Source organism: Gobius niger, assembly GCF_951799975.1.
Source record: "Gobius niger genome assembly, chromosome: 10".
In the NCBI taxonomy this organism is placed as follows: Eukaryota; Metazoa; Chordata; class Actinopteri; order Gobiiformes; family Gobiidae; genus Gobius; species Gobius niger.
In genome coordinates this window covers 5,954,817-5,972,106 of record NC_136861.1, presented here as the reverse complement: position 1 = coordinate 5,972,106, position 17,290 = coordinate 5,954,817, and the positions used below count along the sequence as shown (strand labels likewise).

The 17,290-nt window shown below is 42.0% G+C and overlaps 1 protein-coding gene across 1 annotated transcript in view; it reads left to right on the top strand.

Moving 5' to 3' along the window:
- The window catches only part of kcnh6a (potassium voltage-gated channel, subfamily H (eag-related), member 6a), a gene marked incomplete at its 3' end in the record, with an annotated part of 68,822 nt that overhangs the window by 9,752 nt on the left and 41,780 nt on the right, over positions 1 to 17,290 (top strand). Inside the window, exon 2 of the mRNA XM_079564710.1 lies at positions 9,757 to 9,987. Within this exon, the coding sequence (XP_079420836.1) occupies positions 9,757 to 9,987 (231 nt within the window). The remainder of the gene's footprint in view (positions 1 to 9,756; positions 9,988 to 17,290) is intronic.

The window sequence follows — 17,290 nt, the reverse complement described above, 5'->3', positions numbered from 1 at the left end:
CACACTCGGCTGCAAACCGCCCCAGAGCAGCTGAAGGTCCAACAGAACAACATCATCCGCAAACAGCAGAGATGAGACTCTGAGGCTCCCAAACCGGACACCCTCCGGCCCCTGGCTGCGCCGAGAAATTCTGTCCATAAAAGTAATGAACAGAACCGGTGACAAAGGGCAGCCCTGGCAGAGACCAACACGCACCGGGAACAGGTCTGACTTACTGCCGGCAATGCGAACCAAGCTCCTGCTGCGGTCATACAGGGAACGGACAGCCCTTAGCAGAGGGCCCCGGACCCCATACTCCCGGAGCACCCCCCACAGGGCACCACGAGGGCCCCGGACCCCATACTCCCGGAGCACCCCTCACAGGGCACCACGAGGGACACGGTCGAACGCTTTCTCCATATCCACAAAACACATGTGGACTGGTTGGGCAAACTCCCATGAACCCTCAAGCACCCGATGAAGGGTATAGAGCTGGTCCAGTGTGCCACGACCAGGACGAAAACCGCATTTTGTTCCTCCTGGATCCAAGGTTCAACTATCGGCCGGATCCTCCTCTCCAGCACCCCGGAGTAGACCTTACCGGAGAGGCTGAGGTGTGTGATCTAGGGATGTCCCGATCAGGTTTTTTTGCCCCCGAGTCCGAGTCCGAGTCATTTGATTTTGAGACTTGCCCGATACCGAGTCCCGATCCGATACCTAATAAACTGTTTTAAAAATTAAGGAAAAAAACTATATTATTCAACTTGTTTTCATTCATGGTTTTGGATATAGAGAGTAACTCTACTAAGTCTGTTTTTCTCAAGTAAGCAAGACTATTAGTCTTTACAGTGTAATATAGTTTTACACAGAGAGGTTGATCTAAAATCTCATTCTTTATTAAATGTGTTTGTTGCACTGCAATGTAAAAAAAACTGTCTGGCAGCACAGACAAAAAACACAGCAGTAATGTGGCCAAACAGTTAAATCTATAATAGAAAACGCTATCTCAATGGCCGCCGCATGGGCGCCGCCATGTTTATTTCCCATACCGACTTTGAAGCTAAGCAGGGAAGGGCCTGGTTAGGACTGGGATGGGAGACCGCTCGCGGGCATTGGCCAGAGGCCACCACGTGACCGTCCCACCGGCCGCGGGCATTGGCCACGGGTCCATATGGACCGCGGTGCTGCTGTCCGATGACAACCCGCCGTCACAACAACGCGAGTGCACGAGATCTGACTGCCGTGCGTGTGCGCGCATCCAAACAGGGCGATGTGTTCACCTGTGTGTGTGTATGTGTGCGCGCGCGCATCCAAACAGGGCGATGTGTCATCATCACTCACCGCTAAACTGCAGCTGTAGACGCTCCGCACAGGTACAGTGACATCCTCCAAAACACATCTGCGTGTCTTTGTTTAAGTCTCTCCTGCAGTGACCGAGGCTGTGGTTCATTATAGATCCAGTGCTGAATGTCCGAGGTGCAGACACATGCGTAAGATCCAATCCTGGCCATATTCCGTCTCCAAAGTTTTGTCTCCGAAAAAAAGTACACGCAGAAACACGAGCTTCAAATGAAACGCGCTGCTCCGAGTGCTTCAGCCTCCGTGTGCGGAAAGCGAAACTGAAACTACCACTTAACGAGCGCATGGCCTGCACTGTAGCGTTTTTTTTTATTTATGTATTTTTTAACTTTGCTGCTGTACCATTTCTTTTCTATTTTTTCTTTACATTCTATAAAGCGGCTTTGACAGCATTGCCAATTGTATTCTAAGGATATAAATACTGTCTAATAAAAAACAACTTATTCTTTTTTAGATTGCACTTACACCGTGATGCACCAAACCACGTGTCCTGCACCGTGAACCGAACCGTGAGAGCTGAACCCCTAATATTTATCCATAGGCCTACATGTTCCACTGTCTCTTGAATTCAATTCCCTGAGTTTATCGAACATATTGTCGTTGTAGTATATACGAAAGGAGTACAGGTGCATCAAACACTCCAATTGCAGTTTGTTTGAAATTATTTCTAGCATTCATTATTTTACACATTTGTAGTGGCCATAGTTTTAGGAATGGGTTGGGAACCACTGGTCTACTTACTGCAGGTCTACAGCTATACCGAGTGACGGGTTATAGGGACTATACTGGACATTTCTTTGTAATAACTCATAATCTCTGAATATCAAATGTGGAGACTAGCGAGGGCCGGCCGAAGGCCGGGTCTCAGCTAGTAACAATATATTTGGCCAAAAGCTAAATGTGCCATGTTAACCTGATTACAGTCTCTTTAATAAGTAGATATACGGTGACCACATTTCCCAGTCTGAAAACCGGGACAGGGTCGAGGTCCGCGCGCGCAGTGCACTGTTCACCGAGCTGTGCACGCGCGCCGTCCACCGAGCTGTGCACGAGCACCGTCCACCGAGCTGTGCACGAGCACCGTCCACCGAGCTGTGCACGAGCACCGTCCACCGAGCTGTGCACGAGCACCGTCCACCGAGCGCCGTCCACCGAGCTGTGCACGAGCGCCGTCCACCGAGCTGTGCACGAGCACCGTCCACCGAGCTGTGCACGAGCACCGTCCACCGAGCGCCGTCCACCGAGCTGTGCACGAGCACCGTCCACCGAGCTGTGCACGAGCACCGTCCATCGAGCGCCGTCCACCGAGCTGTGCACGAGCACCGTCCACCGAGCTGTGCACGTGCGCCGTCCACCGAGCTGTGCACGAGCACCGTTCACCCCGCGGGTCACCTACTGTGGGCGTGTACAGGGTGCGTGTGTTTTACTAAAAGCGTAAGACAACCAGGAGTGACAACAAGTGCTTCAGTTCACCTCCGGAACATAGCGCGGTGATAAGCGAAGAGAGGAGGCGGTGGTTATCAGGTTATAGAGACGAAGTTTCCCCTCGTCTTTCAGCGTTTGCGCACGTATGAGCGCAGCGGGCCATCACAGACTTTTAAACATCTCCGCAGAAACGCAAGGAGGGTTTCTCTGCTCAGTGGGGTCTGACTAGGCATGGTTTAATCACATGTAGCGGGGTAATAGCGATAAAAACAGCTGTTTGCTACTTCTTACCGCTCTCTCCCCGTCCTGTCTTCCCGTCCGTTCTCACTCCTCTCTCCTCACTTAGCCTACAGTAAACTCTGCACGGGTTGTCGGAGATGTTATTATTGTTCTCCTGCGCTGGCACTTGTGTGGATTTGGGATTTCTCAGACGGGGGGGGACTGTCCGATGGTGCGAGTGGTTTGACGCAACAGGTGGAGTGAGTGACAGAGGCGCTGGGCCAGGGGGAGAGGACAGAAAGTGGTTCGAGGTAGCTCGAAATCTGATCAAAAGTAACGAGAATGGACACGCATAAATATCCGAGTCCTGATCGGGAGGTGTTGTCCGATTCCGATCGAGTCCGTAGCCACGTGATCGGGCCCGATTTCCGATCACGTGATCGGATCGGTGCATCCCTAGTGTGATCCCTCTGTAATTGGAACACACCCTCTGGTCCCCCTTTTTAAAGAGAGGGACCACCACCCCGGTTTGCCAATCCAGGGGCACTGTCCCCGACCGCCACGCGATGCTGCAGAGACGTGCTGGGAAACGTTATTTAAAAGGTTTATATCCGACTCGCTGCCGCCTGTACGAACCTGGAATAGAATATTATTTTCCGAAAACCTCTCAGCTGTAATGAGGGCCCCGTGCGCGTCCAGGTGAGTGCACGTGCCCCCGCTGCCATGGCGACGGGCTCCGACCAGGCGAGTTTATGGAGGCCATTTGTGTCTCGCAGCAGGAAGTGGCTCCGGCTGAAAATGGACTTTAGAGCAGCTGCAGAGAGACGTTTGTGAGACTGAACCACAATCTCTCTGTGTCCTCGTCAAAGTCAGACCTGGAGATGATCAGGAGTGTGTGGAAAACAAAGCCTCAGCGCATCGTTCAGTCACTCCGTCTTCAATCTGACCCGTTATGCAAACACTTCAGGCTTTTTAGATGCTATTTTAAAGACTATGACTCAAATCTCCAGCTATTTTCGTTTCTAAACCAGGTGAATGAATTTCTGGACCTCAGTGTATTGGTCTCGTAAGATCCTTATATGACACTGGTATTTTATCAGAACAAAATCCTCTATCTTTAGATCAGAGTTTTGATGCTGTTGGTCCAGGGACAGCATTAACCCCTTACCTCCCACCTGAACCGAGCACATTTCCCCCAGTTTGGCTTTACCCCAGTCCAAAAGCTTCTGGAAAAAAGCTGTGAAAATAGCAACAAAACTGAGACGAAAACAATGATGGAAATGTGAGAAAAAAGTGAGAAAACATTGATAAAAAGATGACGAAAAATTGATGAAAAAGTGGCAAAAATGTCACAAAAATGTCACAAGAAATTGAGAGATTGAAGAAAAAATGAGAAAAAATGACAAAATGTGACAAAAAAATGACAAGAAATGACAAAAATGTGACAAAAAAATGACAAGAAATGACAAAAATGTGACAAAATGTGACAAAAAAAATACAAAAATGTGACAAAAAATGGCAAAATGTGACAAAAAATTTCAATAAATGTGACAAAATGTGACAAAAAAAATTACAAAAATGTGACAAACAATGACAAATTGTGACAAAAAAATGACAAAAAAATGACAAAAAATGTCAATAAATGTGACAAAATGTGACAAAAAAAATTACAAAAATGTGACAAAAAATGACAAATCGTGACAAAAAAATGACAAAAAAATGACAAAAAAAGACAAAAAAATGACAAAAAAATGACAAAATAAGACCAAAAAAATGACAAAAATGTGACAAAAAAATGACAAAATATGACCAAAAAAATGTGACAAAATGTGACAAAAAAATGACAAAAAATGACAAAATGTGACAAAAAAATGACAAAAATGTGACAAAAAATGACAAAAAATGACAAAAATTTGACAAAAATTTGACCAAAAAAATGACGAAAAAATTACAAAAAATTGACGAAAAAGTTACAAAAATGAGTTAACACCCAACAAAAAAATTATGGAAAAACAATCTGATGACGTGAGGAAAAAGATCCCCTCGGTTCAGGCGGGAGTTAAGAGGTTACAGGAAGTGACTTGGTTGTTTCAGGGTTAATTTTTTTCATTCCCCTTCCATTTTTTTTACATCTTTTTTTCTTATTATTGCCCCAAACGATTCCCCATTTTTCACACACATTGGAGCTGAACCCAATATTGTAAAGTTGCAGATCCTCCACACATTATTGTTCTGGTTCTAGACGACAAATATTTCAGTGTCGGTGTTAGGGTTGTTCTGTTCCATCGTGAAGGATGAACCACCATCACGATGTGGATCAGGGGGGGCAATGAGTTTTCATAAGGGGCCACATAAGAAGCCTGAACTGAGTCGGAGCCAACAATAACTCAAACTTATTCTGCAACTTTATCCTGTTTTACATTACACTAAATTGTGTATTTCTGAATATCTGATACTGGTATATTATTTTCTGATAATAATTAGCCAAATCAAGCCAAGGACGCGCATGTGTGTGGATCGTTATTTAGCTTATTCAACTTCTTTTTCTCCAAGTAAATTTCCCTGGGGGCCAAAACACACATGGGGAGTGTATCGCCGAGGTCGGTCAACAAAAGCAAAATATGTTTTGATTGAGAAAATACTATTGAGGAAACTTTTTTTTTCAATAAATGAATAATAATGGGCCTGACAGGACTGTAGCCAATGTGTTGTTTATATCCTGATCTCGCATTATGTCAGTGCCCTCTGCTGGACACGTGTGGAATTCGTGTGACAAAAAATGACTTGCCTGGCTCTGCCAGACTCTTCCCTGTTCATTCCATGCAGGGAGTTAGTCTGGTCACGGAGCAATTGGAGCAGTTTGAACGGGCGGGCCTAACGCGTCAGTGAAATAAACCAATTAGCGATTAGCGGACGTGACGACAGCTGTGTCCAATTAAACAAATATGAAGTGAATATAAACTCACGCGGAGAACGCGAGGCAAAATCCTTCACTACTTCATCCATGATTAGTTTTGGCTGATGTTAACGTTAATTGAACTAAAAACACAGAGGTGCAGCGAGTGACGTAACCTTCTCATTTCTCTGTGACGGTCGTGATTGGTTCGGCTCGGCCTTAGCCGCCAATCAACAACGTGTCTACCGTGCGTGGCCAGACCCACCTTCTTTCGTGCAGAAAGAAGGTGGGTGTGGTTTATCAGGCTAAAAAATGACACAAAAATGACCAAAAAAATATGAAAAAAGTGACCAAAAAAATGACAAAAAATGAAAAAGAAAATGACAAGAGGTGACAAAAATGTGACAAAAAATGTCAACAAAAAAAAGTGACACAAAAATTAAAAAAAAATTAAAAAGCGAAAATAAAAAAGTGACAAAATATGACAAAAAATGAATAAAGTGACAATAAAAAAAGTGACAAAAAAGTGACAAAACAAGACAATTAAAAAAAAAAAAAGACAAAAATATATATATTGAAATAAAATGAAAAAAAATGAGGAAAAATTCCAAAAAAGGGTCAAAAACAGATGACATAAGAGAAAAGATCCATTTAGATGAGTTTTGTAGGCTTTCAAATGAGGTGTTACACTGGCCTACAGGATTTGGGTAAAGCTGGATAAAATGCTCTTGGTTCAGGCGGGTGTTTAGAGGTTTATTCTATATCCTCTGCTGGACCTTTTATTTTATTTAAGCAGCCCCCTAGTGGCTGGAATGAGCACTGAGCAAAAAAAAAAAAGATAATTCTGCAAAGTAATGGGGTAAATACCGAAATTTGCCCAGGTCTGATGTAGAGCCACCATCGTGATGCCCCGCCCCCTCACACAGCTTAGTTACAATTAAAGGAATAGGCCACCGTTTTTACATTCTGAGATATGTTCTTACCTTAGCTTTGATGAGTTCTTTAGGACCTGTCTGATCTTCCCCCGTGCCTTCAGTCACATAAACACAGCACAGACGGCGTTAGCATTTAGCCTCTCCCTCTCTCCACTATAGCTCCAAAACAGGTCAAGATAGAAGCTACCAAGCTCTTCCACGTTTTCCCTATTTAAATATGGTTACGTGAAGTGTTACACTACAAAGTATAATTACACAAAATTAAACAATGTGGATTTTCTAAGCGGATAAAAGGGGGGACTATATTGTAAGGCGTAATAATACCAGGAGTAGTTTGAAATCCGCGCAGTAATCTTCACTTTACTGTGCGGATGCCAAACTACTCCTGGTATTATTACGCCTTACAATATAGTTCCCCCTTGGTCCTAAAGAACTTGTCAAAGCTAAGGCAAGAACATATCTCAGTATGTAAAAACGGTGGCCTATTCCTTTAAGGGGACATCGCCCAACCTTAAACGGTACTAGATAAAGTATCGCTCAGGTGTCGGCATCGAAATCCAAGTATCGTTGAAGTGCTGGTATCGAGAAAAGCCTAATATCCAATGACATAAAAGCGGTTGTTTACATTTCTCTGCACACGTGGCGTGGTCTGTTCTGTCGAGGCTCAGAATAGTTCAGTGTTTACATAAAGGTTTGTTCCCGTTGCTGTTAAGAAGCCGTGATGTGTGGAGGAGCCGCTGTGTTCACACCAAACCCCCAGGAGGCGCTGTGAGGTGTGACCTGCCGCGCACACGCTGCTGCTCCTCATTATTCTCACACGCACAGTATTTTTAGCTCCGCAAACAAGTGTCAATATGGGGTTTTAACGACACTGGCAACACGAACCTGCGATAAATGTCACCGGATTGGATTGCAGCATGAAATTTAAAATTTACAGATAAAACTGACACGGCTCGACTGTTCTTGCTTTACTTTAAGGTCGTCAGAAGTGCAAATATCAGGATCTAAAACACATTCAGCTGCAGGTTTGGCTGAAATTGTCCCGCAAATGTTAAGAAATGAGAGAAATCACTTAAATGCCACCTTTATGTGTACGTTTGAAGTGAGGCTCACACAAATGAAAAGAAAAACCTGGCCCTATGGTGAGTATGGTGAGGTCTGACACGTCCGTTTCATGGCATTTATATCATTTCTGTGGTTTCTTTAGCATTAACATATATGTTTAGTGGCCACTGGACGTGTATCCGAGCCACAAAAATCAAAAACGTGACGGCTTCCATTTAGTCCCTTTAACCCCTTAGCTCCCACCTGAACCGAGCACATTTTCTCCAGTTTGGCTTTACCCCAATCCAAAAGCTTCTGGAAAAAAGGTGTGAAAATAGCAACAAAACTGAGACGAAAACAATGATGGAAATGTGACAAAAAAGTGAGAAAACATTGACAAAAAAGTGACGAAAAATGGATGAAAAAGTGGCAAAAATGTCACAAGAAATGGACAAAAAAATGGCAAAAAAATGACAAAAATTTGACAAAAAAATGACAAAAATGTGACAAAAATTTTACAAAAAAATGACAAAAATTTAACAAAAATATGAGGAAAAAAAATGACAAAAATGTGACCAAAATGTGACCAAAATGTGACAAAAAATGACAAAAATATGACTAAAATTTTGACAAAAAATGGACGAAAAAAGGACAAAAAAGTGACGAAAAAAGGACAAAAAAGTGACGAAAAAATTGACGAAAAAATTACAAAAATGTGACGAAAAATGACAAAAATTTGACAAAAATATGACAAAAATATGACAAAAATGTGACCAAAATGACAAAAATTTGACAAAAAAATGACGAAAAAAGGACAAAAAAGTGACGAAAAAAGGACAAAAAAGTGACGAAAAAAGGACAAAAAAGTGACGCAAAAATTGACGAAAAAAGGACAAAAATGTGACGAAAAATGGATGAAAAAGTGGCAAAAATGTCACAAGAAATGGACAAAAAATGGCAAAAAATTGACAAAAATTTGACAAAAAAATGACAAAAATGTGACAAAAATTTTACAAAAAAATGACAAAAATTTTACAAAAATATGAGGAAAAAAAATGACAAAAATGTGACAAAAATATGACAAAAATTTGACAAAAATATGACAAAAATGTGACCAAAATGTGACCAAAATGACTAAAATATGACAAAAATTTGACAAAAAATTGACGAAAAAAGGACAAAAAAGTGACGAAAAAAGGACAACAAAGTGACGAAAAAATGGACGAAAAAATTACAAAAATATGACAAAAATATGACAAAAATGTGACCAAAATGACAAAAATTTGACAAAAAAATGACGAAAAAATGACAAAAAAGTGACGAAAAAATGACAAAAAAGTGACGAAAAAAGGACAAAAAAGTGACGAAAAAATTGACGAAAAAATGACAAAAATGTGACGAAAAATGGATGAAAAAGTGGCAAAAATGTCACAAGAAATGAACAAAAAATGGCAAAAAATTGACAAAAATTGGACAAAAAAATGACAAATATGTGACAAAAATGTTACAAAAAAATGACAAAAAATTTACAAAAATATGAGGAAAAAAAATTACAAAAATGTGACAAAAATATGACAAAAATTTGACAAAAATATGACAAAAATGTGACCAAAATGACTAAAATATGACAAAAATTTGACAAAAAATTGACGAAAAAAGGACAAAAAAGTGACGAAAAAAGGACAAAAATGTGACAAAATGTGACAAAGCATCTGTCCCTGAACCAACAGCATCAAAACTTGGATCTAAAGATAGAAGATTATTTCCGTACCTGCTTCTACCATACATGAACCAAACACAAATGGACAAATGGACTTTTATAGTACTGTACTGAAGTATAAAGTGTCATATTCATCTTTCTGCTCTCACTGATCCGCTGTCGCTCATTTGTCCCGGCAGATCGTAAGTTCCTGATCGCCAACGCTCAGATGAAGAACTGCGCCATCATCTACTGCAACGAGGGCTTCTGCTCCATGTTCGGCTTCACGCGGGCCGAGATCATGCAGCAGCCGTGCTCCTGCCCCTTCCTGGTCGGCCCGGGCACCATGAAGAGCGCCCTGGCCCAGCTCGGACAGGCCCTGCTGGGCAGCGAGGAGCGCAAGGTGGAGGTGCTCTACTACTCCAAAGAGGGTGCGTCACGGAGAAACGGGATTAACATGGTCACGAGAAATATCAGAACTACACCAGCTCCTCCCCCTTCCACTTCCTCCTGCGCAGCTCCCTCCGCTCCATAACAGAAGAGCATAGCAGATGAATATGACCCGTGTTATTCTCCAGGGAACCAACATTAGCCAGAACAATAGTTGGGATTGAAGGCTCGTGTGGTCTTGCCTGGATACCTCCTCGTTTGTCCCTTTTTTTGTGTCCTGTAGCTCCTCTTGTGGCGCCTCCACTGTGCTGCAGGTGTGGGGGCTCTCGGTGCAAGACATTTGTAGATCTCTAAGCTCGTTTACTATTTAAAATCTTAACTTCCACCTGAACGGATCCCATTTTCTCCAGTTTGGCTTTACCCAAATCAAAAAGCTTCTTGGGGAAAGAAGCACCAGCCACAAAAAATGAGAAGAAAACAAGGATGTAAATGCAACAAAAAAGTGACAAAAACTCAACAAAAAAGTGACAAAAACTCAACAAAAAAGTGACAAAAATTCAACAAAAAAGTGACAAAAATTCAACAAAAAAGTGACAAAAACTCAACAAAAAAGTGACAAAAATTCAACAAAAACGTGACAAAAACTCAACAAAAAAGTGACAAAAATTCAACAAAAAAGTGACAAAAATTCAACAAAAAAGTGACAAAAATTCAACAAAAAAGTGACAAAAACTCAACAAAAAAGTGACAAAAATTCAACAAAAAAGTGACAAAAACTCAACAAAAAAGTGACAAAAATTCAACAAAAATTCAACAAAAATGTGACAAAAACTCAACCAAAAAGTGCAGAAAATTCAACAAAAAGTGCAGAAAATTCAACAAAAAGTGACAAAAACTCAACAAAATAATGACAGTGGGTCTTAGCTTTCAAATGAGGTATTACACATTCAGTATAGGTGGGTGGTTAAAGTCTAAGTCCTTCATGGTTAGTGCGAAGTCTCTGCAGAAAAAGAAATCCTCAACCTCCACAAAAACAAAGATGCACAAAAGTATCCAGTAAAGGGCAAAAAAAAAAAAAACGCTGCTGTGCCAAGAGAGAGGGAAGTTTCTGCTTGATGCGTCGCCAAAGTGTTTGATGTTTTGTATGTATATAAGTATTGACACAGTTTACTATGACGCTCAAAACTGAGCTCAGGAGCATCCTGTTTCCACTGTCCTTGAGATGTTTCTACAGCTCTCCTGGAGTCCACCTGTGGTAATGGGAGAACCTACAGACGGACAAACATCTCTGCAGCGCTGAGGCCTTTAACCCCTTACCTCCCACCTGAACCGAGCACATTTTCTCCAGTTTGGCTTTACCCCAGTCCAAAAGCTTCTGGAAAAAAGCTGTGAAAATAGCAACAAAACTGAGACGAAAACAATGATGGAAATGTGACCAAAAAGTGAGAAAACATTGACAAAAAAGTGACGAAAAATTGATAAAAAAAAATGTGGCAAAAATGTCACAAAAAATGAACAAAAAAAGGACAAAAATTTGACAAAAACTGACAAATGTGACAAAAAAATGACAAAAAAAATGTGACAAAAAATTGACAAAAAAAATGACCAAAAAAATGACAAAATGTGACAAAATGTGACAAAAATGTGACAAAAATATGACGAAAAATTGACAAAAAAATGACAAAAATATGACGAAAAAAATGACAACAAAATGACAAAAAAATGACAAAAAAATGACAAAAAAATGACAAAAAAATGACAAAAATGTGACAAAATGTGACAAAAAATCACAAAAATTTGATAAGAATTGGACAAAAAAATGACCAAAAAAAATGACCAAAAAAAATGACAAAAAAATGACTAAAAAAATGACTAAAAAAATGACCAAAAAAAATGACAAAAAATGACAAAAATGTGACAAAAAATGAGTTGAATACCCAACAAAAAAATGATGGAAAAACAATCTGATGACGTGAGGAAAAAGATCCTCTCGGTTCAGGCGGGAGTTAAGAGGTTAAAGGTGAAGGCCATGTTGGAGGGATTTCATAGATTAAGCATCACACTCTCGTCTTTCGGTTTTCTCTGACATTAAAACATGTTAAAAGAGGAGACGAGGTAAAAATCTCCACGTGTATCACAGCGTGTATCGCAGCGTGTATCGCAGCGTGTTCACCTGCGTCGCTTTAAAGTTTTAGATTCCACATTTTCGATCCGGCTGAATCCTCTGCAAACACGTCTCCCTCAGCCGTGATCTGAACATTCACCGACGCCACGAGAGAAGCTGAACTGGACCCCTCCGTCCTCTGCGGCTGTTGTCATGGAGACGAGCTGCACGCCGCTCGGCTCCTCTCGCCGTGCGTTCGAACAGACGACGCACGAACCCATCGGGCAGACACAGGGGACCCCGTCGTACATGTTTTTACTGGTACAGGCAGGAACGCGAAGCTCCACCGCTCAGAGAAGCCCCAAAGGCTCAGGAGTCGAACCCAGGACGTTCTTACCGTGAGGCGGATGAGCTCGTCCGCTTCAGGGGAGGAAGATACATCGTCAGCAGGAACATATCGAAGCTGTGGTTTGGAAGATGAGAAGAAACCGACGGAAAAAGAAGCAAAAAACATAGAAATACCTGCAGTTTTGAGTTGATCCATTTGTTTCCACTTCATCCATGAACTGTAAATTAAGACTGGACTAAGTGAGGGCTCAGCGTAGGGACGGGAACCTCTGGGAACCTCACGATTCGATACGATACGCGATACATGGATAAAAATAAGCTACGATACAACATGATTAAAAAAAACATACTATATATACATGCATAAATATATATATATAAAGCTTTAGAAAACTCCATGGCTTGACCCCTCCACCACGTCAGGATGTTTGACATAGGGCCTCATTTCCTAGTTATCCAGAGTGTTGCTGATTTGTGGAGATATTTTTTTTGTAATTCATGCAGTTCTTATGTTTGAGGAGTTTCGTGGCGCTAGGCTAATGCAAGGCTAGTGCATTTCTATGGTATCAGCTAGCCTGCATTAAAAACAGTGTGACCCGCTCCACAGAGCACCTGAGGCAAATCACTTATAACACCAGACTAACCATATAAATGTCTGTGTCCATAGAGTAATTTTAACCATTTTGCGTTCAAAATACCTTATGTTTGAGCAGCATCAGCTTCGTGGTTGTATAAGCTACACAGCGGTGGAGTGATCTGCGAGAAAATAGTCCCTCAAAATGCGATCATTCATGTGATGCAGGTCAGTTGAATTCCAAACATTATTCTATGGACACTAGGTGTGGCTCCGAAATGACAACACAGGCACGGCTTCTTAAAGACGGCGCTTTACTTGAGTTTATGGAGTGAAAACTACAGGACAGGACATGAAACACAACGCTTTAGACATAGTCCAGTCACAGGGAAAATAATATATTAAACAAAATGGCTACCTCGTGGCTGCCTGCCACTTCGGAGGTTCTTGGGCAGCAAATATTCAGTCTTGTGCATACTAAACAAGCATATAATAATTAAGACCAATGTACTTTACGAATATACAAAATAATTCGACACAATATAACAAAAATACCTTGTGCAGCTAATTGGCCTTGCTGCTGCGGATGGCTCGGTCAAAGTCTTTTGCATGTCTGGGCGAATGCAAATCTCGCAGCCTCTTATACTAAACCAAAAATCTCGCGATAGTTGCGGTACAAAAATAAAAATACTCCTTTGGCAAATTAACGTATCTTATTTATAAAATGTAACATAAATTCACAACGTGAGTCGCAATAAATTTCAACAAAAAATATTAACCATTAAAACAAAAATACTATGTGCAAGTTCTTTCAACGACACTAGGGCTGCAACTAACGATTATTTTGTAATCGATTAATCTATCGACTATTTTTACGATTAATCGATTAGTCGCTTGGCTTTGAATGGTGTAGAAAATTGTATTTTTTCCTATTTTTTTATCACATAAAGCTAAAGTGGTGTTGATGGAGCAAACGTAAAGTAAAAGTTTGTTGGAGGCTCTTGGTGCTAATTCTGCTTCTGATCGGATGAGACACAAACAGATATTCATGAAAATTAAGATTAGATGATACTTTATTGATCTCACAGATGGAGAAATTGCATTCGATGAGAGAGCATCTGGCAGCAGCACCCATTCAGTGCGCACAACTCTTTTTCCACTCTTTTTTTTTCTTTGGTGAAAGATGGTTGTGTCGCGGCCGCCATCTTCACTGTTTTGGTCACAGGAGGAGCACTGGTTGATGGGAAATCCGCAGACGATGACCACGGCGGTGGAGCTCTTGCGCTTGGCCACGATTACAATGTACAAAGTGTAGGTTTTCATCAAAAATACTACATTTTCATGTAATTTTTGCTCTATTTGAGTCTGTGTGAACCAGAAAACGATTAATCGATTACTAAAATAGTTGTCGACTATTTCAATAATCGATTAGTCGTCGATTAATCGATTAGTTGTTTCAGCCCTAATGGACACAGACATTTATATGGTTAGTCTGGTGTTATAAGTAATTTGCCTCAGGTGCTCTGTGGAGCGGGTCACACTGTTTTTAATGCAGGCTAGCTGATACCATAGACATGCACTAGCCTAGCACCACGAAACTCTTCAAATACAAGAACTGCATGAATTACAAAAAAAATATCTCCACAAATCAGCAACAATCTGGATAAGTAGGAAATAAGACCCTATGTCAAAAATCCTGAAACATCCCTTTAAGGTGGCGGTTCCAGGAGTGGACACTCATAAAGTCTGAACATCAGTTTTTTTAGCTCGTCACATTAAAAAAGGCGCGTGGAGGTAATGATTCCGTTAAAGTTAGTTAGTCTCTTCAGCGGTGATGAACCCGGTCACACGTCTCTGTTTGTCCCAGTGGTCGTCCCTCTCCATGTCCCGCTCTTATCCGCCGGGTATTTTTAGCGGTGGCGGTGATTGCAGTGCGGAGTTGACAGAAGATTGGCTCATTTGGTGCTTTTAGCTCGGAGTGCGCCGCGAGCCCCGCGAGCCCCGCGAGCCCCGCCTCCAGGGCCGTATCTGTACTAGAGTGTTCTGCAATGTGCCTGGGCCTGGACTACTGCGTCACAGAGAATGTACGTGTGAAGTACACAGAGGCCTGTTACGATATGCAGAGCCACAGAAATACTGCGATTAACGATAGGAATGCACCGATACCACTTTTTCTAAAACCGATACGAGTACTTGGATTTAAGTACTCGCCGATACCGAATACTGATACGAGGCATTTTCTTCAACATTCTTACTTTTTTCACAGCAGATTGGTTTGTAATTAGTTAATTTACTCGCGTACATTTCCTTAAGCAAAGAAGGCGACACATTTAAGATCAGTTATATTAGAATTGTGCTGATGCCATTTATTTATTTATTTTTATTTTCATTCAATATAATTTTTAATGTTTATGTCTCTGTCCATCATAGACAGAACAGCTCATGTCCAAAAGCTCCCAATGCCTGTGCTTTATTCATATATGTATTTTTATGTAACAATAGTATTGAGATGTTGCTTAAATGGTCTCTTTTCGTCTTTACTTCAGCTCCTGTAGATTTTCTCGTGTGTTTGTAGCATCTTAGCGAGAAGCTACAGCGTTTTCATTGTTCTGCTGCAGCTCATTTTCCCTCAATATAAACATGCTGTATGTCTTTAATTTGGATTTTCTGAGGACTTTTTAGTCGCTGGGTTAGTTTTTCAGAAGAATAAACCCCTGGGCATAAAACGGCGTCAGAATGGCCAAAACTGTTAGCCGCGAGTTAGCAACGTTAGCCTGTACGTTGTAAACACTGCAGACGCTGCTGCACTAACAACATTAAGCTCTGGTTAAATCCAGCTCAGACTCTGGTTTAGAGAGCGCAGTCTGTAATAAAGTCAGCTCTATGTGGATTATTCTATTTACACAAAGCTACAGCTATTTTCTCTCCTCAGCTGAGGCTGCGCCTCGTAGCTGCGCCTCGTAGGTGTGCTGACCACACGTCAAATGGTATCGGTTTCTGGTATCGGGACCTCATGAATGAGTACGAGTATGAGTACAAGCATGTGGTATCGGGCCGATACCCGATACTGGTATCGGTGCATCCCTAATTAACGATATTACTGAAGACTTTTAAACCCTAAAGATTTAAAGGAATTCATCTGAAAATATCCCACTAAAACATGACAAATAATGAAATACAATCGACTACAGTAAAGGCTAAAGGTGCTCACTGGCCTCTCTAAACGAGCTGTCAGAGCTGCAGAATGTTTGTTTGTTTGTTTACTTTATTGTCCCCGTAGGGAAATTTGTCCTCTGCATTTAACCCATCCTTCGATGCCGCTGGGACGACCCGTAAGGAGCAGTGGTCGACGGCCGTGCCGCACCCGGGGACCCATCTCCATGATGTGGAGCCAGACTGATGGTCAGAATCACCTGGCTGGAGGACTCACCTATTGCACATGTTTTTAGGGGTAGGGGAAACCGGAGTACCCGGAGGAAACCTACGCAGACACGGGGAGAACATGCAAACTCCACACAGAAAGGCCCCGTCCTGGTGGGAATCGAACCCGGGACCTTCTAGCTGTGAAGCGGAGGCGCTAACCGCTGCGCTACCGTGCCGCCGAATTTCCAAAACCAGGAAATACGACCATATTAGTCCAGTGCCCTGGCTTCCTGTCACTCAGAGAATAGACTTTAAAACAGCTCTGCTTGTTACAAGTCTTGGTTGGTTTAACGCCGAAGTCCATCTCTGACATGTTAGAGCCGTATGAACCATCTCGGGCCCTGAGAACTTCAGGGAGGGGTCTCCTGGTGGTTCCCAGAGTCAGGGCTAAACACAGTGAGGCTGCGTTTCAGTTTCATGCAGCTAAAATCTGGAACTGTCTCCATGAGGATGTGAGACAGGCCTCAACTCTGACAATGTTCAAATCCAGGCTGAAAACAGTCCTTTTTCACATGAATATGACACTGAAAGTATTTTATCTGCACTCTTGCCTTTTACTGTAATTGATTCATTTTTATGTCGATGTTTTTATTGATTTTATGATTTTATTTACTGTGAAGCACCTTGACTTACGTACATTGAGCCGCGCATCACTGGTAGTTACGGATGCTGTGGTCGATCTGATGTGGGGCTCGATTCAGCCGGATTCTGACGTAGCTGAAGATGGAGATGATCAGAATTCTTGCCGGGCGGTGACGGAGCGGCAGGCGGTGACGGGGGCCCTCGGAGCGGAGAGGAGGATGTGGAATGTTGCTCAATAATTAAAATAGCAACATATTTTGTGCGGAGGTCGGGGCGAACACCCTCAGCTGAACCTCACAAAAACATGACAACG